The sequence below is a fragment of the Scardinius erythrophthalmus genome (genome assembly GCF_964197995.2).
Source record: "Scardinius erythrophthalmus genome assembly, chromosome: 16".
NCBI classification, from domain to species: Eukaryota; Metazoa; Chordata; class Actinopteri; order Cypriniformes; family Leuciscidae; genus Scardinius; species Scardinius erythrophthalmus.
The window spans coordinates 11,863,987-11,890,643 of NC_138236.1; the positions used below are offsets into that span (position 1 = coordinate 11,863,987).

The following is a 26,657-nucleotide window of genomic DNA, read 5'->3' on the forward strand; positions in this document are numbered from 1 at the left end:
GGGATCCATCTTTTAACCAGCTGCCAGAAACAAACCATATTGACCACCTTTGGCTAATGTTTAATGTGGTATTTCAAATATGATGGCTAATTTGTTTGCATTTGAGCATTTTATTTATCTTTTACATGAAAAATGATCAGAACATACCTCCTCAGCCTCTCTTTTTTCATTCTCTGACTTCTCGGTGGGGAAAAAACGTTTATGTAAGCTAAACGTTTGATTGCAGCAAACCCTCAGCTCAGCCATTTAGCCGGAGATAAAGTGCCACAGTAACGCGCCTACTTCAGTTAGTGATGTGAGTCCTTCCCGTTGAAATGGAAAGAGAGATACCGGGCCTTTGTGTAAGACAGAACATTTTAAGCCATTTAATCCAAATGCACCCCAAAATGGAGTTGAAGAATGTTTGTAATACGAATGCAGATGGAAGTGTTCTCCAAGCAATTCATTGGACAATTTAGCGGATATTGGGTTAGATTGTGCCGCCGAACCTCAGTGAAGTCGACATTGCAAAGAGCGCATGTAAAAGTCCCTCTCAGCAGGACTCTTTGTTAAACTCATTAAAAGCAACAAGAAGACATATTTGATTAGGCCGCCATTTCCCGCTCTGGCTGAGGTTTTGTGCATATCTGCATGCGTCCCATTACTCGCGTGGCAAATGCAAGCTGCTGACGGCTTGCCATTTTTCACTCTAATCAGGGCTCTGCCAGTGCTTGCATCTCATGTCCCTTCTTCTTCTTGTTCTCTTTTTTTCCCCTTTCTTCTCTTCTTCTATTTTTTTTTTCCTCTCTCTCCAGAAGGGATTACTACTCATACTCTTATTATCCGTAAGTGGCTTCTTCTCCATTGCACATCATCATTTCTCATGGCTTTTTTGTGTGCATTTTGGAGAGGGGGGTGGCAGCAGAGTGATGATCTTCTCTTTCTCTCTCACCAACTCCCCTAACTCGCCTCATCTCTCTCTCGTTTCCTTCACGTTCCATATCTCTACCCCCCCCCCCCCCCCACCCTCTTCTCTCTGTCTCCTCAGTAGGAAGCCGGTGAACATGAATAAGACCCCCATTACGTACAGGCAGGAGAAAAGTAATATGATGGGCTCCATGGAGCGCAGTTTCACTGATCAGAGCACTCTGCAGGAGGACGAGAGGATGGCCTTGTCATTTATGGACACCCATACTTGCAGCACTCGCAGTAAGACGTGACATGACACACACACAAAAAAACCCCATTGACATTTCGTTAAAAACAAAGAGCAATTGTTCTCCCTTTGAGTTCAATAAGAAAAAGACATTGGTTCCAAACCCATTAAACTTTTGTTAATCTTTAAAACACAAATAAAGAATCTGAGAGATTTCTGTCCCTCGATTGAAAGTCTATTCACCCAAATCTCGGTTCAAATCATTCATAAAAACATTGTAAAATATATCCATGAGTCAAGTGGCAAGGATGTATGGTTGAGCTTCTGTTTACCATATTTAAGTGCCCTATGTATGTTCGCTGATCAGTGTTTACATGTGAATAAAACCTAAATTAAATCTGTTCATCATATAAAGCGATCATGTCTCTTCAGAAGACTTGAATTAAACCATTCGGTTCATATGAATTTATTTTACAATTATTTTATGAACGTTTTTTAGAATTAGAAACCTTGTGAGTTTGGAAGGACATGAGAATGAATAATTGATGACAATTCAGAGTTTTCATTTTAGAGTAAACTATTCCTTTAAATTTAATTTGTGCCTTAAAAAGTGGATTTAGCATTTGAGCTCCCTGTGTAAAAGTAGATTCATTCAGAATTGTTCGTTGAGCAGAAAGTTGATTAAACTATATATAATCTGCTTTATTTGTGAAGCAATGCATGAAAAAATCAAGTTGCATGTCCTTGTCTTACTTTGCTTCAACTTATTCTCTCCAGTTAAATGAACTTGCACATTGCATTACGTCAACCAAAACAATTACTACATATCTAACACTCATTATTAATAACAGGGAGCAACAACTAACAGATCAACAACAGCATAAGTGAAAACAGCAAACAGTAAACCATATAACTGATTAATGCCGCATTGTATGATGGGAACTCAAGTAGGTCTTAAACTTAAGCTATAAAGTGTTGAAGGAAATTCACCCCTAAAATGACATTTCTGTCATCATTTACTCAACCTCATCTTGTTCCAAACACGTTTGACTTACTTTCTTCTGTTAAACATGAAAGGAGAATTTTTAAAGAATATCACTTTAAAGAAAATTGAATGAGGACTGAAGCTGTCAAGCTCTAAAATGACACCTGGAACAATAAAAGTATGATTAAAGTCCTCTGAAGCCATTGCTTTGTGTGAGAAACAGTCATACATTTAGTAATTTTTCCCTGAAAATCTTGACTGTGTGAACTTTATGAGAGAAGTATAGATATCCAATGGCTGGATACAGTGGCTTAATCTTAAGTTTATCAAGCGACGAGAATACTTTTTGTGCGCTAAAACAAACAAAAATAACGACTTTATTCCACTTTTCATTTCCTTCTCTCTGGGCGTTGAGTCTTTTCGCGTAGTGTTTAAGCGTAGCGCGTCTGTGTTGCACGTCACCACGTAGGCTCACTATTGGCCGACGCTGGTCATGTGTGATACGTGGTGACGTGCAACACAGACGCGCTACGCTTAAACACTACGCGAAAAGACTCAACGCCCAGAGAGAAGGAAATGAAAAGTGGAATAAAGTCGTTATTTTTGTTTGTTTTAGCGCACAAAAAGTATTCTCGTCGCTTGATAAACTTAAGATAAAGCCACTGGAGTCACTTAAGACTATATTAACGATCTCTTTAATAACTTTTCTGGGCCGGCAAGTTTCAGTCCCTTAGAAGTATATGGAGGAGTGAGACAGCACTCAGATTTAATCAAAAATATCTTAATTTGTGTTCCGAAGATGAACGAAGGTCTTACGGGGTTGGAACAACATGAGGGTGAGTAATAATTACTGACAGAATTTTAATTTTTGGGTGAACTATTCCTTTAATGTGTAATTACTTCTACCAACTAATCAAGTATTCTCGTAAGCGTAGAATCTGCCATTTATAATACATACGAGCGAGTCGCTCAAATGGCGGAAGCCATATTGCGCCTCCATCTTGAAAATACATTAGCCAAAGAGGGACATACCTGGAAATTCAAGCTTCACCTTTCGCGTTTTGACACTCAGTGGCACCGTGACGAATGCGAGGGGGAGATTCCTCGCAACTGCCGGCAGATTTGAAATAATACAGCCACCGTAGGAGTTAAAATGCCCTCGGAATGGGAGGGGCTAGAAAGTAATATTCAGTTGGTAGTCATAAACAATTTCACCGCTAGATGGGAGAAAATCCTACACAGTGTAGCTTTACTGTAAGTCAAATCTTTTTCAGTGAATAATGTGGATTGTCTGTGAATAATGATTTCAGGTTCCTCACACAAAGCATGGCTTCATATAGACTACTTTTATTAAAGTTTTTTTTTTCTATTAATTTTGAAGTTTAAAAAGATTTGAATATAAAAATAGCATTTAAATTTCACTAAAAAGAGCAAATTTTTCTCATTTTGTGTTCAATATGAAAAAGACAATGTTTCAGAATGACAGAAAGCTGTGTAAATGATGACATAATTGATATTTTTGGGGGGAATCTATTCCATAAAATTCATTAGACATAATGCAGCACTCTTAATTTGTGATTAAACTGATGAAGAAAAACTAGGCGCAAATAAAAACTTTGAGAAAACTTTCACAGAAAATAGATATAAACAAATATATGTATTGTTCTAGAACTCTTGAATTGTTTCCCCTCACACTCACAAGGTGCTAAAAGCGAGAGTACCAGACGCTAAACGGCAAAGATCACAAATGAATGGTTAGAGACTTTCAGTCACGTACACAGTTAAAGTCAGGCTCAGGGACTAGGTAAGCTCCTGGTAATTTGTCCTCATTTGCAGTCAGTGTGAAAGCTTCATCAAAGCCGCAGTCCTTCCGTAATCGCTCAATCTTTCACAGCTCTTAAATATGAGATGTGGTGCTGTCCACGTCCTAATATAACACCAAGTCTCCCTTGACATAAGACTATAAATCCTAATATAAACATAATCAATGGAAACCAGTAGGAGAGGGAGAGAACAAATAGTATACTTAAAAAAAATAAAAATTAATCAGTTTAAAAGAGGCAAATGGACTCAGATCTGCACCAGAAGCTTATCCTTAAAGGCATCATGGTCGAGGATTTCAATTTGGAAGAAATTAGAGCAGACCAAAAAAAAAAGAAGAAGAGAAACACTAATAATATCCAATTCAAAGGTATCTGACTCTGCAGGCAATTAATAGTTGATGTCTGAAAGAGAGAGATCTCTTGATCAAAATGAAGTTTTAATGGCATGTCTCAGAGCTGTCTTGCTACATTTAAAGTGTCTACTGCGTGGAATATACTGTCTGGGTTTCTTCTTTCCTATTTCCGTTGAGAAATGAGTAGCAGACTGCTAATTTATTTGAATACACAGCCCTAGTCATGAATTCATAATTGCTCCCAGATCATATTTATGAATACCAATTATAAACACAGAAGATGAAGTGCCATAAGGGGATGATAATTCTCAGATTAACCCTATAATACTTGTTTGGAGTTTTGTTATTTTTTTTATAAAATGTTTATTGGTTATTTTATGAAACTTTTCTAAGATACTTGAGCTGCTTAATTCAGGTGCAGCTGTACTGCTGTTCCTATGCTGTGTTAATTGTATATGTTTATTCTGTATGAAAAATATTGTGCAAACATTTGGTCTGTGCTTGTTCATTTTCACCAAGGTGATCCACGGAGCTCCATGAATGAGTCCAGCAGTCTGCTGGGTGGGTCGCCTAGGCGTCATTGTGGCCGTAAAGGATCGCCCTATCACACGGGTCAGCTTCACCCGGCAGTGCGTGTTGCTGACCTCCTACAACACATCAACCAGATGAAAACCGCAGAAGGTTACGGCTTTAAGCAGGAGTATGAGGTAGGTTTTGTGTTGTGTTTTAAAATACATTTTTTACATTTTGTTTTATGTGCATTATGAATCCGACTGTTCATGAATGGTCTGTCGACGTTCCAAGGTTTAGACTAGACTTTTTAGACTGTTTAACAATAAGTTTAAGAATATTATTATTATTAATACTATTATCATCAAAAATAATATTTGCATTTCATTTATAGAACACCTTTCCAGAAGTATCTTTACAATCACTGATAATTGATAATATTGAGTTATTGAAGTAACTGTTCCTTAAATAGCAGTTTGACTCCGCTGGTTTTGAGTTTTATTTCAGAGGAAACCACCACATCTATCGGGCTAGTTAGGTTTTGATAGCATATCTTTGAAAACGGTTGAGCAAGAGTTTTCTGTCAGAATCATATAAATCTTTCTCAGCTGCCACTACAGGTTTTCTGATTAATTTAAATATGCTAGGGATTTAGTGTTGCTTATCTGGGCACTGCCATTTTCTTAGTGGAGGGGGCTGTCGGTGCAAACAGATGTCTCCAGAACTCACTGAGACATCGAATCTATTTATGATTTGAATTAGCTTTTATTTTTATATTTTAATTTTTATATTATTTTAAATAATTTTGTTTTTATATTATATTTCTATATAGCTTTAATTTATTTTAATTTGTTTTCATTTTAGTATTTTTTGTTTACTTTAACATATTTAAGTTACTTGTTTTTCATGTAATATTTCCATTTTATTTTATTTCCATTTTATTACAATTATCGAACACAATTTTTAGTTAACAAAAACCAAACTGACGTATATGTTGTATATGTTGTAAATGAGCAGTTCACAAAGAACCTTGATGCATTATACATTACAAAGCAAAACTGTGGCTTAGCTAACTTTCAGAACGCTATGTAAAAGCAAGTTTGAGTCATTCTTCACGGATAGGTTCGCATCTCTCCCCCATGGACTATAGAAGGAGCAGTTATTGAGATGAAAGTAGAGGTCATATAGCCCCTCAGCATTACTGCACAAAGAGCACATACACTGCTATCTCTTTTCCTCCCTCTATCCCTTCCTCCGTAGCTAATTTTCTCTCCTCAGAATGCGGCTTGAGCATCTTCTCTCGCCGTCACACTCTTGTGAACTGTTGACTCTCCTCTAACTGTTGTTGTCCACAGAGCTACGAGACAAAACATCCCTCCACGCAATCAGAGTTCTGCCACTGGCCTACCTCTCTAGAGCTCAGCTTGTGGACTCATTAAACTCTCCCCTCAGTGTGAAACAGATTCAGCTCAAAAATCAATACGCAGTGACACTGTGTGTGTGTGTGTTTGAGGTCAGCGTCTTTGTGCTTCATAAGCGGAAAAGAAGAGACACAGAGTTTGAGAGGGAACACAAATGTACCGGCTGGGTTTCATAAGCTTTATTTCCCCGCGGACCACAAGTACAGTCCATTGATCAGTGCTTATTGTCAGGATCTTTAGTTTAGATTGTGGAAAAGAGAGAGTAGAGGTCTGTCCTACAAGCAAAGTGCAAAAAAAAAAAGTTTTTTGGGTGTGTGTTTGGCCTAGGAGATTTAAATACATTTTTGGCTTAATTTTCAACAATATATGTATTGTTTTATAATGTGAATCTTAATATATATGTACAGTGTATGTGTATATATATATATATATATATATAGAGAGAGAGAGAGAGAGAGAGAAAGAGAGAGAGAGAGAGAGAGAGAAATGGTTTGCTTCAAACATTGTACTTGTGTTGTATTTCCTTAAACTATATCAAGTGGCATTTTTGTAATGCAAAGACATTCTCCTTGTAGTCACTGTGTAAGAATCACAGTGTTTGAGGTAACACATTACAAGCAGAGGTGGACCATAACAAAGTACATTTACTTGAGGACTGTACAGTACTTACTGTAAGCACACTTTTTGAGTATCTGTACTTTACTTGAGTATTATTTTTTTCTGGAAACTTTTTACTTTAACTTCACTACATTTGAAAGACAAATATCATACTTTTTACTCCACTACATTCTGTCAAGGTCCTTGAATAGAAAGTAGTAACGTCAGTCAGGAGATGATTTTGGTTGCAGGGGTTGCATTTTGGTTGGTAATGAAAGTCGGGTTGACGTCAGAGCCCGACTGATGTAGGTTTCTGATGTCGACCTGATTTTCATTTTCAAACACAATACAATGTCTGTCCAACGTTGGAGATTAATGTCAATCTGGTGTTGGATTCTGACATCAACCTGATTTTCATTTTCAATGTTGGGTTTGGTCTTCTAAATGCAAATTGTGTCATTGTTTTGGAGCACACTAGTTTATACGTAGATAACAGTAAGGCTAAAAGCCAAAAAACGTTAAATAGGGCGCTATCTGAGGGAACAGCCATTTGGGTGTCCGAAACCACTGTGGACGTTATTGAGTGCACTTATTCAATCTCACATTCAATCCCACTACTGGAACTGTGTTCTAGAAATAAATTTGATGTTGATATGAGGGTAGGTAGGCAGGCATAGATTCAGAGGCATAAGGTTCTGTAAGTATTACATGATAAAACAATCCAACAATAATAAAACAATGCATTGACATTTACTTTTTACTTTTGATACTTAAGTACTTTTAAAAACAAGTACTTCTGTACTTTTACTTAAGTAAAAAGCGGTCTTTACAACTTTTACTTGGAGTTATATTTGACCAGTAGTATCTGTACTTTCACTCAAGTAAGGAAGTTGTGTACTTTGTCCACCTCTAAGTAATGCGAGTTACTGTATGTAGTCAGATTACTTTTTTCAAGTAACTAGTAATGCATTACTTAGAAATTTACAAAAAATATCTGAGTTACTTTTTCAAATAAGTAACGGCAGGTACTTTGTTTTCTTGACTGACAGGTCTTCTGTCCACATGTTGAGAGAAATCGGAGAGCAGTTTTGTTGTGTGCGCTGTGTACACCTGATTGTTATTGTAGTTCTAGATTACATGTTAGATTAAATCTCTCTCTCTCTCTCTCTCTCTCTCTCTCTCTCTCTCTCTCTCTCTCTCTCTCTCTCTCTCTCTCTCTATATATATATATATATATATATATATATATATATATATATATATATATATATATATACACACATACACTGTACATATATATTAAGATTCATGCATTTACTGTACTCATCTCATTTCCACAGTATTCCTCGAAATGAATAAATTGTGAAATGCAAACTCAGAATATTACGCAAACCTGCAATTAATCTCAATTTATTAAGCAATGTCTTTGCTGTTGACCTTTGATTAACCAATTCAACCATACTAATAAGCAAAAATGACTATATAAACATCACAGGTTTGAATTTGCATTTCCTTCAGCCTGAGGCTTATTCATTTCACTTTTGGTGGATAACGGCCTTTACATCTGCCAAAATATAACTTTTTTTATTTAAAAAAAACACACAAAAAAACAGAAAGCCCAGGTAAGAAAAAGTAACGCTAAAGTAATATAGCTCATTACATAAAAAGTAACTAAGTAATGAAATTAGTAATTTTTTTAGGGAGTAACAATATTGTAATGCATTACTTTTAAAAGTAACTTTCCCAAACATATATATATACATTTCTGTCCCATTTTAGTTCACTAGAATTGGCAGTCTAAGAAGTGCTTACACCTAGTAAACCTAGTTTGATGTAAAAATGTTGCCTCTGTTCACATTTATATTTCATTGCATGCCAGATTTGATGGTCAGGGTTTGGGAGCGTCTGAGAATCTGAAACAAGATGAGGATGCAAATCAATTAATTTAGAAATGTTTTGGTCTACCTGATTCAATATTCCGTTTCCCCTTACCTGCTGTCCACTGTGTAATGTAATATTTTCATCTCTTTTCAGTAATATATGCAGTTGCACATAATAAATCAAGTGTTAACATACTTTTTTTTTTCAAATGACCTCCTTTTGTGTTTAACAGAACCATGAAATCATATTTATCCTTCGTGAAAGTGAAATTGTATTTAATTTAGCTTAATGTAATATCAGAAAATAAAAATGTTGAGGGTTGCAAAGCAATCCAGTCTCTCTGGTCTAAATGCAATTTATGTCAAAATTTGTCTTTTAATAACATTTATTTCAAACAAAATCTAAGAATTCTGTGATAATCTCTCACAACTCACAGAAATGATCTTTCTCTCTCTTTCTTTTTATTTGATTATTTATTTGTAGAGCTTCTTTGATGGCTGGGATATCAATAAGAAGAAGGATAAAACTAAGGGAAGAAACGATACCCTGATGGGTTGTGAGTCCATTTTTTTCAGTCTTTGCTTGCTTATAAAAAATATCATGATTGAAGAGTAATGCCTTTAGAATTTTTTAGTTTGTATGGCATTGCACATTCTATCTGTGATGTTATAGGACCCAGTTTACTGAAGGAACTTTGTAAATCAGATAACAGCTTTAACATGCCAACAAATTTCCTGTAATAAACCTAATTTGCATTGAAAGGAGACTTGTTTACTGCACAAAAGTAATGCAGCTGTTTAGTGACTTGACCCCAAAGTGAGCTCATGTGATTGTGTTTGTGTTTCAGATGACCGTCACAGGGTGAAATTGCACCCGCTGCTCGGTGATCCCAACTCCGACTATATCAACGCCAATTACATCGATGTAAGTCAGCAGTCACATACTCTCTTCAGCCAGACTCGCAAACATTCACACTGTTTCTGTTATTATGTAGCTCCCCTGGACTTTATTCAATATCTGTGGACACTCTCACCATATGTGGCATGTCATCATATCAGGTTTGATAAGAAAACTTTTTAGGCCTCTAACTGTCCTTTTTCTGGTGGGTGAGGCTTGGTAGCTTGTTATTTTTGTTCTTGTGTATCTGACCTCCCAAATGATTTTGGAGAGAATGTGGTCAGATATGAAGCGTAGCCTACTAACATGTGTGGCAAAGGGTTTTAGGGTCACTTTGTGTCCGGTTTCCCCTTTAATAAAGAGGCAGGTGGACACAGATGGTCAGCCATACCAGCTGAAACCTTGCCCTCTTTAAACCTGCTTTTCAGAGCTGGCCCAGAATGCACCAGGTTGGAAATGACCACCCTCTCTTCATGGGACCCTCTCCACTTACAGTATTTGCTTGAACTGATAATTCACCCATAAATGAAAATTCCGTTATCATTTCCACTCCAAACCTGTACAACTTTCTTCTGGGGGAAAAAAATTGGATGAATTTTGAAAATGAGAAAATGATGACTATTGAATACCTTTTCGGTTTTGGGTGAACTATCGCTTTTTAAACAGTTTTTGGATCAAAACTCACTCTAAATCCTTGCGATTTCCTCACCTTGACTGTTTGGACTTTAGATAGAGCAAGTGATTTGCTGGATTATGTTGTTTATTCCGAAAGGAATGCTCTACGTATGTGTAGCATTGAGTGATTTGAAAGAAATTGGAAGAGGATGAATAGCCAAGACACAGATGTAATTATATACATTATTGGGGTATTTTGTTATTTTTCTCCTCCAAATCTTTCATGATTGGCCATGTTATCAATTAATCTTGAAATACCTTGGAATTCCAGTGTTTCAGTATAAACCAATATACAGGAGCAAAACAGGGCATAGGCCAGTTTAACAAGAATTTTTTATTTTTTTTTTCTTCTTTTTCATTTTGGCCTTGAGTAGAAAAGCACAAAAAAGTCAAGAAAGGATCTATAATGAAAGGTTGCTTCTTTTTAGTGTTTTTGTAAACTGGCAGTAAGTAGAGGCTATTAGGGAACATATTAAAGTGAGTGCAGCTCTGTTGTTTAATGTGTTTACTCCTTTTCATTTCTGTCCGTTCCTTTTGAGTATCTCTTGAATCAGCCCAATAAAGGAACTAGCTTATACAAGAATAAATGAGCAATTTAAATGAGAAGTGTGTATTTTTTTTCTCTGTTAAAATACTTTCCTAGCCTAAAAGCCTAGCCATTTGTTTAATTTCTCTGAGAGGTGCAAAGACAATTTCAAAACATTCTGTTGTTTGAACATTTCAACCAGCCCCACATAGCAACACCGATTCAACCACTGGAGTGATTTTGGGGGACGTTTGTCCAACCAATGGCAGAGACAGGGAGTGTTCAGGAAGCCTTTTTGAAAGCAATTATTATTTTTTTATTATTTCTGATGGCGCTTGAGGAACAGAAATAACACAAGTCACACTTTAAGGTTAGTCTACAAAGATTTGCCCACCTTCACATCCAAAATGTATGCCTCCATTTTAAGTGTCTTTCCCCTGACGTGAAGCTTAGCCAGCTAACACAAGTCTCTCTTTCTTTCTTCCTCTAATTCTCTCTCTTTCTGTCTGTGATCTGTTAATCCTCTAGCTCTTTTCAGCCTCTCATTAACTAGAGTCTGTCTTGTCTTTTTCTACCCCCCTTCCCCACATCTTCGACTTTGGACCCTGTAGATTCGGATAAACAGGGAAGTAAGTACTTCGCTGCTCTTTCTTTTCTTTCTCTCTGGTTTCTTTCCCTCTGTTCCCCCCATAGATCTCTTTTTTTTTGTTGCATGGCACTGCTCTTTTTGGATTACTTAAACTTAAGGAAGAGTGGCTCCGTGACACACAGATCTCCTTTATATTCGTCCATAAAAGTGAACGCATAAAACTTTCAGGTTCCATCTGTTAAATTTCTTTGATTTATTTCTTACGGGTACCTAGTTTTCAGTTTCACTTTAGAACAAAAAAATCATCTTTTCACATTTTCACTTCAGCTCTTTTTCAAAAACACAGGTGGCGAGAGGGGTCAGAGGTCAGGGGGTTAGTCTACTGTAGGATAGTTACTGGGGGAAGAAAACCTAAACCAGCCTAAGGGGGTTGCTGGTCTTAGCTGGTTTAAGGTTGTCTCTTATCATGGCCAAGCTGGTGCTCAGGTGGAGGTCAGTCTCCCAACCTGACCAGTTGAAAAGTGCCCAAAACCCCTTTAAATCCAGATTTTGTTTGGCCATCAAAGCTTGAGAGACTACTGAATTGCACCGGAACTTTAGCAGACTCTAACTTTATCTTTAACATTGATTTACTAAAGTTAAGACAAAATATGTTAGTGACTGACAGGAAGTCAGACAAGCAAGAATAGACAAACAGCCCACACTCAAATAGATTCCACCTTTCAAATTGAAAGAAAAAGCAGGTTTGCTGGTTTTTAGAAGAGTTTGTGACACTTGTCAGCTTGTCGTCTAGAAGACCATCTGACCACTCTGCTAAACACCAACTTGTTAGGCTGGGAGACCAGCTAGACCAGATTGAACCAGGTAAGACCAGCAAACCACCTGAGGCTGCTTTTATAATTATTATTTTCAGCAGAGCTCTTATTACTGATGACATATGTATGAAAAAGAGCAGGGTGACACTTCATAATAACTTTCATAATAAAATGATATAATTATTAAACAACAGATGAGGAGCTGCGCATTTTTTAATATGAACATATGAGAATATAAATCAGCGTTTATTATACATATGTAAGACTTAAAGTTATTATAAAATATTATCAGTCACAGAGACCTTTGGAGAAAGCATTTTGATCTCTTGAGCTTTTTATGCTGTGCATTAATAGCGTTATTTCTGAGTTTTAAGTTGCTAAGTGTTGTAAAGTGCTGCGTGAAGCCTTTTTTTTTTGTTTGTTTGTTTGTATGTTTTTCTCCCATTAATGAGCTTCTGTGTCCTGTAAACTTTCCTTCTATTTTCAAATCAACCATTAAATATGTAACTTTAGACACGATGTATCATCATCTTAATAAATCGTACTAAAGCTGCATTTCAGCCACAGTGGTTTGGTGCAGTTGCAGCTTTGGGCTTGTGATATGATCATCACGAATTTGATGGCAGATAGGGCGACCTGTGAACTGAATCATTACTGAGATTCCCTATCGCTATGTGTCCTTGAGCAAGACATGTACCTCACATTTTCTCCAGCGGGACGGTCACTGTTAGTGCGCTATAAATCCTGTTGCACTGCTGCGGAATGTACTGCACCTTCGTTTATTTATTTTTAATACCTATATGGCTGACCTGTGCTCTTTGGTCATGGTTTTCTTAGATTTGGAGATTTATATAGAGACTATAGTATTTGCTGTGTTTAATTTGTTGTGAATAAAAGCGAGGCTCCGAGGGAAGGCATTTTGGATTTGCAAAATGTAATATTTCATTCTACGTTCTAAGGTTGGAAATCATGAGATTAACTGCAAGCTCACACAGTATAAATTAATATTTATAGATAGCTGCCTTTATGGGGGGAGTCTTTGACAAGGAGGTCTTCGTATTTGGGGTCCCTGGCATTAAAAATATTTGAAACCCCCTTGAGTAAGTAATAGAAAATCATGCTACTACTTTATGAATCAGCATTACAAAGCTCTTTTGGACCACAGTTATCTTCCGAACGTTTTTCCCTGCATCCCCTGTAAACCCCATAGAGTGATGAATCCTTTCTATGTGGAACAAACATCCCCCACCATTTCTTTTTCCATCTACTGTGTGTCTGTTTCTATGTTTGTTTGTACAGTGTTCAGGAAATAGCTTGGCCCAATCTAAAATGTAGTGGGCGTCTGCAGTTTTCTAAATGGAGCAGCAAATGCTCAGCAACAATAAAGAACATGTCTCTATTATTCCGCTAATATCTGTTTAATGAAAACAGATCCAGTTTTTGGGAGCATCCCCAGGTAGTTCTTTGAAAAGGCTTAGCTTTGATGAGTAAATTGCATGTTTTGAGACGTTCCTAGAGTTTCTTTCTCCCTGTACATTTCAAACATGAGTTGATGGAGGAATTGTGTTGGGTGCTGATGTCCTCCATGATGAGTTTTATGTTTGGGCAAATGACTATTACTTTTGTAGCAGAAGCCTTTTTGTTTGTTTGTTCTTTGTTACTCTCCAACACTATTAATGCAACTAAGTCTACAAACACTACTAACCTGACTACATTTTTTGTAGCTTTTCCCCTAAGTCCCGCAAAATGGACTTGCATGTCAGTGAGTTATGCTGTCAAAATTTAAACACACTCTCCTTAGAAATACTTTAGTAGTGTTGAGAGGTCAGATTCATTTTAGCGAATCAGTCCATTCGAATGGTTCATTTCAGTGGTTTATTTGTTTAGTTGTGGTTTAGATTTATGTGTTTAGAGTTGCTGTCATCCTAATTTAGATCCTCATTTTCTGTTCCAGGCTAAAAAAACAACAACTTTAATCATATAATATAATTATTTAATTACAGAAAAAAAAAGCCTTTTTAAATATCTTCAGTGTAGCTACCTTTTATTTGTAACTTATGTAGTGTAGCTAATTACAAATCTTGACTGTAGCTTAAAGATGCAATCAGTAATTTTTTCCTTATTAAAATATGTTTACCCCTAAAGAAATTAATATTACTAGTAGTATATAGTAGAGAAATATTCACTATTGGACTGTTAAAGTTCATGTTTTAACATATGAAATTAATTTATCATGCTTAATGCATCTGTTTTTTTAATCCTGTTAATGCATTTTACATTATAACACATACACATAATGGAACCAAACAAAAATTTGATTAATCTAGATGAATGTTTTTTAATCAATTTATAGTCCTAATGTACAATCATGCACACCTACATAAGATGAAGACTGCAGTCATTAGTCGTTAGTAGCCTAAGAAAAAAATATTTATTTTACATAGAGTAGATCAGGGGTGTCCAAACCCGGTCCTGGAGGGCCACTGTCCTGCAGAGTTTAGCTCCATCTTGCCTCAACACTCCTGCCTGGAAGTTTCTAGCATGCCTAGTAAGACCTTGATTAGCTGGTTCAGGGGTGTTTAATTGGGGTTGGAGCTAAACTCTGCAGGACAGTGGACCTCCATGAGCAGGATTGGACACCCCTGGAGTAGATCTTCTCATGGAGGTCGCCATGTTGCGATCAATTTCAACAAACAGTTCTGCTAACAGAGTAAATCAATCACGGTTGATTTTGAGAGACTTTTGAACTGGACAGCTAGAATATGTATATATTTGGAATATTTGTTCTCTAAGAGGAGTGAGATTCACACAAGTGATGATTCTAGGACAAAAATGGCTTACACAGCACGTCATTTCTCTCTTCCTTTTAGGGTTACCATCGATCCAACCACTTCATCGCCACTCAGGGTGAGTATCTTTGTCTGGACAGGACTTGTGAATAGATGTCTGTGTGTGTGTGTGTGTGTGTGTGTGTGTGTGTGTGTGTGTGTGTGTGTGTGTGTGTGTGTGTGTGTGTGTGTGTGTGTGTGTGTGTGTGTGTGTGTGTGTGTGTGTGTGTGTGTGCGTGCGTGTGCGTGTGCGCATGTGTGTGTGTTTTGATTTAGTTCTGTCTGGCAGTGTTCATTCCCAAGAGGGAGAGCCTCTTTTCTCTCTTCTGTCTGAGCCTTTGGGTTTGTGTGTGTGTGTGTGAGACTGACACCTTGAGAACACAGAGATCTTTCCAGATGGAATCTAATGAGTTCTGATCCAGGAAATTATAGAGGTGTGTGAATCTAGATGCTGCAGCAAAATTGGGATTACCACCTGCTGTCTTCTTACCCAAAATCCCCATCAAAACCACCAGCATATTGACTACAGGACCTATTTATTTTGGTCTTGTTCTTGAATAATAATATTTAAACATCTGGATAAAATGCTTTTTTATTTATTTATTGTTACCTTGTTCTCTTGCTTTAACCATAAAAATCTCTCTATTTATTATATTTATATTTAAAACTAAAAAAGGCAGTTTGCTTATACTGTGGTAACCAAATGTCCATACAAAGATAGTAAAAGATGAAATCACCTAATTTGGGCTTCAGCTAACAGTCCCTACTAGGAAATCGGGCTTCATGAACATAATAATGTAATACTTAAAGTGCCCCTATTATGCTAAACATTTATAATTTTGTCTCCTACCGTTTGCATGCATCCAAGAAAAAAAAAAAAAAAAAAAAAAACACTTTCATTTTCTCATAATATACTTTGCAGCATCACCTCTTTTCTCACAGTGCCTGAAATGGCTCTGTAAAGGATTAAGTCTTCCTCTGCTCTGATTGGTCAGTAAATCGCTTCTTCTCGACATGTCGACAACACTAAAATGTTTGAGGGCGTGTTAAAGTACCAAGTAGACGTTGTTCACAGGCAGCCAATGAAGACCATGGGCTGGTATTATGCAAATTTGTTACAAACCGACGTAGATGTTTTACAGAAGTGAGGCTGGACTAGTCTTTTCGGCAGTTTAGAATCAATTATTTCTTTAGGAGGCAATCATTTGAAAGGTAATATTCGAAAACCATAATAGAAGCACTTTAAAATCTCAACATGCAAAAAACTTTCTGTAGCTCAGTTTAAAAACAATAGAAGTCAATGGAAAGTCCCCCACTGTGGCTGAAAAAAACCCTATTCCTTTCCTCAGCTCTATTACAACAAGGTCACCCTCTTCTCTCATCGTTTCAGATCTCCCATAAATAAATCATTATACATGTTTGTGGTTTGTCTGTCTTTCCCCCTTATTGAATTTTGAGGCAGACTCAATTGATGATAGAAATTAGCTTTTTCTATCAGAGAGCCACTTCCTGCTGGGGTTAAAAACGGTTCTATTCGCCAGAAATGCCTGCTATTGAATTACTCTCTGTGAGGCTCTGGATTACTGAACTGCCTTATAACATGCAATGACACTTGGTAAATTAAACCCGCTGTCTGGAGCATTGGCTGCCATTTTATTTAATGTGTGTATGTGTGTTTGTTTGCAGGGCCCAAGCAGGAGACAGTGTATGATTTTTGGAGGATGGTTTGGCAAGAGAACTGCTTTAGTATCGTCATGATCACCAAGCTAGTGGAGGTGGGCAGGGTATGTTCTAGATCCTTCCTCATCTGCACACTAACCCATGAACTAAAGACACTCCCCGTTCACAACAACCCTACACATTTCATTCGACCATCACTTTGAAATGTTTGTGTATTTGTGAGTCTGTGACTTTTATGTGTGCTTGAACATATGTAAATTGATTTTAACATCACTTCCCATTCATCAGCCATCAGTGGACTATGTTTGGAAATATTATGTTTTATATTTGATTATTACTGTATGCACAAGAATTACCATTTAACACTGTACCATAGAAATATTGTTTGTTTTTTTGGACATTTGGAGTACCTTGGAGTATCATGTAAATACCATGCTATATGAATATGATAATCATCTATGCATGGTTCAGTTATGATATTACCATATTGCTATAATATATACTATGGTATTGAATGATTACCATATTCATGTTCTGTAAAATTTGCAGTGTCATATATCGGTACTATATAGGTACACATAAATTTAGGTTTTTATATAGGTACATACATAATCTTTTTTATGTATTTATTGAAATGGTTGATTTTGGATATTCCATTGTGCATGCTTATTTTCACTACTTTTACATTTCGAACATGCACTTCATCTAACACTCACTTAATGTAAACCTAATAATTTAATAAGTTAAATATAATCTCAAACCTAATAATAGAAATCCATTTTCTTACAGTACTTTATAATGCTGTGATGCCTGTTCACTTAGCATTTAAATTTATTGATTTAACTTTTCAGTGTTTATTTCAGTGTTTAGACAAAATGGTGGAGTATTTTAATATCTGAAAATAATTATACAGGTCCAAAAATCCAAAGTATGTCATGATACTTTTTGTTAGTGGAGGCAATATGGTATATATCAAAGTACAGTGATATTATCATATGATACCTTCACTGTACCATGGTATCACCACGGTACAGTGCCATTATCACATGCTTTTGTCAAATATATATGTCTGTATTGTTGTCAACTTAAAATAAGATTTGAAGTATCTTTCGTTCAGTCATAATTCCCACTCTCATGTAATGCGTTCTGCTCCCTTGCTTTGTGGCCCACACGTTCCAGCCTTTTTAAACCACCTCTATTTCATCCTCCGACATAATTTCCTCTTTCATTTTCCTCTCCACACCTGCATCGCCCCTTCAGTGCTTCGGAAACAGCGTCTGCTGACAACAGTCCTCTTAACAGCCCGACCCTGCCCTCTTATGAAATCGGGGCTCTATTATGAAGAATACACTTTCCCACGTTATGATAAAAGCTGTGAACAGCAGGGATAAATAGAAGATAGTTTAGGTCTGACAGCTTAACAGTTTGTGTAACAATAATAAGCATAATAAGCATGCAGAAATAACCCAGTTTACAGTACACAAGGAGAGACTCTTTAACTGAGAGAACATTATTTATTTTTTATCCTTTTGAAAATATTCAATATGCATATATATATATGTATTTGCTCTGAAATGTCTTAAGGTAAATCAGATTGTAAATAATTTAATTTAATTATAATAGCCAAGTGTATTCAAAGCGTTAAAGTATATGCAAGAAGTAAAACATTACAAATCTAATAAAAAAAAAAAAAGAATCAAGGTTTGTTTTTTATGTAGTATTTCATTAAATTAATTCAAATAATTAAATTTGATTATTTTCCTTCATATATTTGTAATAAAACATTTTAACATATGAAAAAAGGCCATGCAGATATTTTGAACATTTTTGGTCAATGGTAAACAGACAGTTTGAACTGATACATGAAAATGAATCAAATTTTCTGACTTTAATACCGTTATTGCTAGTGAAGTTTTATTCCGCTAAGCTGTTAAAACATCTGTCTTCTTTCACACTCATACAAGGAAGAATTATGAAACTTATGTAATGACATGCTTCATAGTGTTTTCTAACCGGAGTTTGTTGGTTTGTCTTTCAGGTGAAATGCTGTAAGTATTGGCCAGATGAGTCAGAGATGTACGGTGACATAAAGATCACGCTGCTGAAGACGGAAACTCTGGCGGAGTATACAGTGCGAACTTTTGCCCTGGAGCGGGTACGAGACTGTTTCTTTTCCTCTAGAGACAGGATGGGAAATGATGGGGAAAAGAAGGGTTGCATCTCCCGCATGAGCGCCGCAGCTCAGTGTGTCAGAGCCTCTAAGCCACGGCTCCAACATGCTCTCGTTTCTCAGAGAAGCTTGTGTGATTTGCTTTGCCATTTGATATGATGCGATCTGCTATGCACTGATTAATGTACAGTCAGCAGGCCGTTATGGCAAAATGAAAACAGACAGGGTGATCAGGTCTCGCATTGCATATCTCGTATCACGTTACTCCACATTACCCTGCTTATTACACTCACATGCACACCAAATAAATAAATAAATGCACATGAATTATTGATTTTAAAATAATTTTGTTATATGAAAAGAAAGAGCCTTATGATATGAGAGATAAAACTTTTTCTTTTATCATCTGTACAGTTTAACAACATTATACAAAAGTATTTGACCTAAAGGCCTGTTCACACCAAGGACGATAACTATCATTCTAAAAATCATTCTAAGTTTATAAGAATAGCAGAATCCATACCACGACTATAACGATAATGGCACAGAGGAATTAACTCATTAGAATCCCATTCAAAACAACTTTTTACAGCTGGTGAACGATAAAAACATGGACAGCCAATCAGAATCCATCCTGCTTTAAAGAGCTCGAGCATTTAAAGTGGCAGATGAGAAAACTGCAGTGCACTTATGATAAACATAACAATATCGTCCATCGGTGTGGATGCTGTATGATGTATAATGATATAATTATCATTATAGTTATCTTCATAGTTAACGTCCTTGGGTGTGAGCGGGCCTTAAGAATGCCATTATTGACTAATCAGAATCAAGTATTCCTGGCCGTTCTAATTAGTATGTGTTGCTATGCTGATATACATTGGCTCTTTGCTAGGATTAGGGTAGAACGCGAATTGTGTGTGTGTGTTAGGGGAGAATTTGGAGTGACAGCCCTTTAAATGAAATGGAGAGAAGCGCCTGATACCCAGCAGAGACCCACGAGCTGTCTGTTCGAGGATTAGAGCTGCCTCATCTCAGAACGCTTTTATGGCAGGCACATTAACTAAAGCATCTCTTTCTCTCTCTCTCATTATCGCTCTCTCTCTCTCTGTGATACAATGGGCTAAATGTGGGTGCGTTTACTGAAATTAGCTGAATTTAACCTCTTCCACCTCACCTCCCTGTCTTCTCTTATCATCCTCTTTGCTGCCCTGTGGAGGCGCAATTCCGTCACCAGCCTTAGATGTGAGTTTTGTGCTTGCCTCGGCCCTGTCAATCAAACACGGGCTGTGGGTGGAACAATGTGCTTCTGTGTGTTTGTCGAATGGTGGGGAAAGCTCCACATAACCATCAGACAGGCTTTTGGGTGGAGCGCTCCTTGCGTGTATCCAAACAGATGAGCAACTGGGATGCAGTAATAGGAAGTGTCTTAGTGGTCTGTCAAGTAGACATGCGAACCTCCCCCGAGTGGAACCACAGAGCTGTGTGTTTATTTTACTGTGGCTTTTGCTAATTCATCTGGGTTTCTCTTAGGTGTCTTTGAGTCACCTTTGTCGCCTTTCGCTGCTTCTCTCCTTTCGGGTAGCGGGTTTCTGCCTGATCTTCGTCTCAACCAGACACCTCCATCTGTCACGATCGTCTGTATCTTCCTTCTCTAAGCCACACCACTCCATGTCTGTCTTGATGGTGTCTTTCCAGCGGTGCTTCGGTCTTCCCCTCTTTCTCTTTCCTCCTTTCGTCTCCACGGCTCTCCTTATGTCCGCCTCTTCGTCTCTCCGGCACACGTGCCCAAACCACTGTAGCCTTCTTTTCCTCATCAGATCTTGTATTGGCATTACTTTTGCTTGCTTCCTTATCTCTTCATTAGTTTGGTGTTCCTCTAGACTTATTCCAAGACAGTACTTCAGCATCCGCATCTCACAGGATCCTATCTTTGAGCCATGAGGTATACAATCTCTGTGAGTCCTCTCAGATTTTTGAGCCATAAAATTAAAAGGTGCCTGATCGTGATCTCCACTACTCGTAACCTAAAGCTACAAACCATACAAGCATATGTTGGAGCCGTGGCCTGGTGGTTATTGCACATGGCCTGACACATTGAGTGTCAAGATGCTCATATGGGCAATTCGGGTTCAGGCTGCTTGCAAATGGCAAAAACTAAAATGATATTGAATTACAAATGATATTAGATACAAGTGTGGAGCATGTTTGTCTTTCAGAGGGGATACTCCGCCAAACACGAAGTGTGTCAGTTTCACTTTACATCATGGCCTGAACATGGAGTCCCATACCACGCCACGGGTCTTCTAGCCTTTATTCGCCGGGTCAAAACCTCCACACCACTCGATGCAGGGCCTGTGGTGGTCCACTGCAGGTATAAAACTCCTTATTTCATAACATTCACTGCTAATGTTTAACAACCAGAAAGTGTCTAAATGTATCTTGATTTTGAACACTATGAACTGCCATTTAAAACATCACCAAGGCATTTATTTGATCAAAAATACAGTGAAAGCAATAATATTGTGATATAGTATTAAAATTTAAAACAACTGTTTTCTGTTTTAATACATTTTCAAATGTAATTCATTCCTGTGGTGGTAAAGGTGAATTTTCAGCATCATTACTCCCGTCTTCATTCTTCAGAAATCATTCTAATATGCTGATTTGGTGCTCAATAAATATTTATTATTATTATCAATGTTGAAAATAGTTGTGCTGGCTTTTTATGGAAATTGCCTTTTTTCAGGATTCTTTGTTGAATAGGAAGTTCAAAAGAGCAGCATTTATTTGAAATAGAAAGCTTTTGTAGCATGATAGATGTCTTTACTGACTTTAGATCAACATTTTGTGTATTTATTTTCTGAATAAAAGTACTAATTTTATAAAAAATTTAAAAGTACTAAACTTCTTTCTTTTCTTTTTTTTTGTGAGATGTTTTACTTGAAAAGTGTGCAAATACTCCAATGAATCTCAAAGAATGCCATGGTATTATCATGTTACAGGATAAAAAACATGATATTGACATGTCTAAACATCTGGTTTAATATTTTTTGGTACTTTTTTGTTAGTGTTTACTGTCAACTGTTGTTACCTTGGACTTTGACGTTGACATCCTGCCAGGTCGAACAGGACTGCCTCAACTTCACCTGCTTGATTTTTGGTTCATGTCCAGTCAAAGAAAAAAACACTGTCCCACGTCATCATTTTTGACAAACAACTGACTATCCGTCTTTTGTTCTTCCTCTTCAGTGTGGGGGCGGGCAGGACCGGCTGCTATATCGTGCTGGACGTGATGCTGGACATGGCAGAGTGTGAAGGAGTAGTGGACATCTACAACTGTGTGAAGACCCTCTGCTCTCGTCGAATCAACATGATCCAGACAGAGGTGCAGATGCTCACATGTTTACCCATAACTCTCTGTACCCAGACATGGCAGGAGACTTAGCAAATGACGTCTCTTGTATTTGCATAGTCATAAGCTCTGTGGGTGTTATGAATATTCAGAATGTTTAGCTTTGGAATGTTATGAAAATTGTGTATGGATAGGTGGGAAATGCAAAAAAAATCTTCTCTCTTGCATCTGTCCTCTGTGCGGAGGCATGTGTATTTGCTTAGATGTTCCGAAATTTACATATCCAAACTTTATTATGTAAATCCCACAGTCATTTGACTGTTTAAAACATTAGTAATTATTTACCAGATGCTTTAATTAAATCCATCCGCAAGTGTTTGTTTATGTAGAGTGGTGTATACACTCGCAGTCCCACTTTGAAACATGCCACAAATTTAGTTTGCGTTCAAACACGGAGGTTAAACAAATTCTGCTACTGGCATCTATTTACCCTGTATTGTCCTTTATCTTTCATGCATTCTTTCTCCTCTAGTCCTCTCTTTTCAATTCTCCTTGTTCCTGTTCTGATCTTTTCTCACTTCATCTATCAAGGGCGTTTTCTCAGAGGAGACGAGGGTGGCAGTGAAGGCCTCCTCCAAAACTTCAGATGATAAAATAATCGACAGAACAAAACCGAAACAAAGCAAATAGTATCAGATATTAGATTAAATTGGTTGTAAACATTTTTTTTGGATAATGCTTCAGAGCTCATTCAAAATAAAGGTGGAAAATCACAGGAAGCCGTGCCTCCATGTCACTGTGACTGGCTGATTATATGCACGTTAATCCATTGATGTCTTGCCAATCATGCACACGACAGCAAATCCACATGAATGCCTCAAACTGGATGGAGTAATTACAGAGGGAATGGCTCACCCACTCGGACATCATCACTTTCAGTCTGAATCAGAATTTAGTCAACCACAGAAAGTATGTAGCCATGGCTTTGGTCTCTCTCTCTCTCTCTACAGGAGCAGTACATATTTATTCATGATGCCATCCTGGAGGCGTGCTTGTGTGGGGAGACGGCCATCCCTGTGAACGAGTTCGCCCTGGCTTACAAAGAGATGCTGCGGGTGGATTCTCAGAGCAACTCTTCACAGCTTCGAGAGGAGTTCCAGGTCTTTGTTTCTCTCCTTCTCTCATATTGTTTTCTAATTTTCCCCGACGTGATGATCGTGAGATCTCATTGGTGCAAAATCCCACATGACTGTACATTTAAAACATAATCTTCCGATTGGCTGTGATTGTGTCACATTGCAAAGCAGTTTCACATTCAGTGACGACAGATAGAGATGCTCCGGAACCATCAATCAGAACCGGACGTTTTTAGCTCTAAACACGCAATATTGTTTGTTTGTTTTATTTTGGCCAATCTCTGGCCAGCATTGATCAATCATTTCCAAAAATGTCATTTGTGTGGAAATATTATGGAGGAAAATACTGTACCAGACACAGGCACTGTTTGTGATGCTTGAAGATTTGGTTGAAAAATATAAATATTGAATTGGGGGTGTGGGTGTATATGAATGCATCTCTGAAGGGGACTGTCTTCAGAAATGGCTTTTTTTTTTCACCCTCATACCTCCATATAATGCTTAAGTTATATTTCAAGTGACTAAGCACACGTATGATGATTTTGGGGGCCTTTTGTTTTTTTTGTAGATTAGTTTCAATAAATGACCTGAACAGGGCAGGAAGTTTGAGCTCTGAAAGTTACTATTATTAACACCATAAATTGAAAAAAGGGAAATGGCATCTTTCTAATTTCTCTATAAGTATATAACTTCCTATGAAGTTCTGTAAATGTAAATTTGCTCAGTGGAGCAAAGCAAGTTTGAAAGCAGCAGTCAAACAAGACGCTGAGCTACACAAATGAAATGCGCTGCCACACAGATTAATGATCAATACTGTTGAATAAATGTTTTGAGTGTGGCTAGACATCCAGAGGATATTTAAATAAACGTTAAGGCCAGAAAACAAAGGCCAGACTGTGGAACTCAGACATTCTGTAGCGCATGTACACCTACACGCATACAGTAACACAATGATTTAGAGAAAACAGAGCAGCAATAAATTACAGAATGTTGGAAACCCTTTCAAAACTTCTCAGAATTTTTCATTTGTAAATGCTGGCATCTAATGTGAAGGTTCTTCAGTAAGGAGGCTATTGATTACAGAGGTTTATTCAGTAATTGTTTTACTAGACTGCCAAACATAAATAACAAAGATTGTGGTGCAAAACATATAATAATAGAAGAAATACATTGCATTCCTCTTCCATTGGGAACAGTATTAAGTTGTGTTTCGCTTTGCAACAGATCCTCAGGTAGCGAAAGGCCAGTGAAGGTTATTTAATATACCATTCCAAATGTGTTGCTGAGAATACTTTTATTGATTCAGAGGGAAGCAGGCTGAACTATCCTTGCTTTCCTGCACTTATCTCTACATTGCATTTTTCTGACTTTACGTTCCAGGTAAATTGTAATGCATTCATTGTAAGCGATTTCTTGCTGAGGCTTTCAAAAAAGGATGTACAGAAATGCAGATTTGGATTACAGGGTGTAGATTTTGCTGTAACTGTTGATGGAGGATATTATAATGGGATTTGTACATCTATTTCACAACTATATCTTTTCTCGTGAATTATGGCTATATGTTCCTTGGCTCTAGAAGAGAACAGCAAATCTCTTTACCCTTTGGTTTGCACAGGGAGAACAGTGCCTGTGTCTGTTTGAATAGCACCATTTTTTTTCCTGACTTTAATGAGCTCATAGAAACTGTGTTTATTATGTACTATGAGGTTGGCCTGATTTTGCGATTTTGTTCGGTAATAGCTGTAACAGTGTGGGGAGTCATATGTAATGCGTTTTAAAGCTAGATCCAAAAGCTGTTGTTGGAGTTGAAGGCACATCTGCGGTCACCAGATGCACAGTACTATTAGTGCATAATGGAAATCTTCATAATCACCAATGTGCCAGCAGGAATCACTTTTCTTTCTTTCTTTCTTTCTTTCTTTCTTTCTTTCTTTCTTTCTTTCTTTCTTTCTTTCTTTCTTTCTTTCTTTCTTTCTTTCTTTCTTTCTTTCTTTCTTTCTTTCTTTCTTTCTTTCTTTCTTTCTTTCTTTCTTCCTTCCTTCCTTCCTTCCTTCCTTCCTTCCTTCCTTCCTTCTTCTTCTGCTTTTTTGTTTTCATGTTTTTTAAAGAATGTGCCTACTTTGTGTGAAAAGAAGAATAATTGTGAAAAAAATGGCACTTTATATGTAAAAAAATGCTACTTTATCAAAAGAAATGCAGCTCAATTTCTCCCAGTTGTGACTGTATTTCTCACAATGTAACTATTTCTTGTAATTGTGACTTTATATCTCTCATTGTGACTTGTGATCACATTATTTATTTATTTATTTACTTACTAAAAAGCTTGCTTCCATAGTTTTTTGTGCTTTCTTTTAAATTTTCTGTTTTTCTTTTTCTCCTATTATATCATGAAGAATCAAATTTTGTATTTCCAGAACTCTAAATGTCTTCCCCAGTCCAAAAAGAGCATTTGGAACAGTTATTTTAGTATTATTTACATAGTTTATTTTAGTAATTTTGTTATGTGATTTTGTCATTTTTATAAAAAGATTTACTATTTCTATTTAATAATTTTTTTGTCTTTTTAGTAAATCTTCAACTTATTTTATTTCAAAGACCAACATTTCTAGTTTTCGTTAAGTTTTTTGAAGTTCAAGTTTTTCATCTAATATTTGTTTTATTTTATGTAGCTTTATTTCAACTTTTAATAGTTTTAGTTAACAATAACAACACTGATTTAAAATGTCTCAGTCTAAACTTCTGTAACTTTTTGATGTCATATGGATGCATCATCACAGTAATAAACCCATTGACCACAAACACTGCAAAGCTTAATTCGTCGTCAACATCATTTCATTTCTTTTTCCCTCAGACGCTAAACTCTGTGACACCTCATCTGGACGTTGAGGAGTGCAGCATCGCTTTGTTACCACGAAACCGCGAGAAGAACCGCAGCATGGACGTTCTCCCTCCTGACAGGGCCCTCGCCTTTCTGGTGACCACAGAGGGCGAGAGTAACAACTACATTAACGCAGCCCTGATGGATAGTTTCCACCGGCCTGCTGCTTTAATTGTCACCCCCCACCCGCTACCCGGCACGACCTCTGACTTCTGGAGGCTGGTGTTTGACTACGGCTGCACCTCTGTAGTCATGCTGAATCAGCTGAACCAATCTAACTCTGCCTGGGTAAGCCAAAGCATCCACACAGCCACCAGAACTTCCACTACAGCCCCCAAGAGGATTTTTTTTTTTTTTTTTTTTTTTCAAAATACATCTTTATCGGTTGCCTTTTTGCATTCGC

General features: G+C 37.1%; 1 protein-coding gene across 8 annotated transcripts in view; it reads left to right on the forward strand.

Moving 5' to 3' along the window:
* The window catches only part of ptprub (protein tyrosine phosphatase receptor type Ub), a 214,193-nt gene that overhangs the window by 173,631 nt on the left and 13,905 nt on the right, over nucleotides 1-26,657 (forward strand). For 2 of the 8 annotated variants that reach the window (XM_081389782.1, XM_081389784.1), the window contains exons 15-26: nucleotides 795-824; nucleotides 1,028-1,188; nucleotides 4,816-5,003; nucleotides 9,189-9,261; nucleotides 9,553-9,629; nucleotides 15,078-15,114; nucleotides 16,722-16,819; nucleotides 18,754-18,870; nucleotides 21,105-21,259; nucleotides 22,138-22,273; nucleotides 23,251-23,400; nucleotides 26,228-26,542. In XM_081389782.1, the coding sequence (XP_081245908.1) occupies nucleotides 795-824; nucleotides 1,028-1,188; nucleotides 4,816-5,003; nucleotides 9,189-9,261; nucleotides 9,553-9,629; nucleotides 15,078-15,114; nucleotides 16,722-16,819; nucleotides 18,754-18,870; nucleotides 21,105-21,259; nucleotides 22,138-22,273; nucleotides 23,251-23,400; nucleotides 26,228-26,542 (1,537 nt within the window). The remainder of the gene's footprint in view (nucleotides 1-794; nucleotides 825-1,027; nucleotides 1,189-4,815; nucleotides 5,004-9,188; nucleotides 9,262-9,552; nucleotides 9,630-15,077; nucleotides 15,115-16,721; nucleotides 16,820-18,753; nucleotides 18,871-21,104; nucleotides 21,260-22,137; nucleotides 22,274-23,250; nucleotides 23,401-26,227; nucleotides 26,543-26,657) is intronic. The other 6 variants (XM_081389787.1, XM_081389789.1, XM_081389785.1 and 3 more) reach the window with 5 other exon arrangements.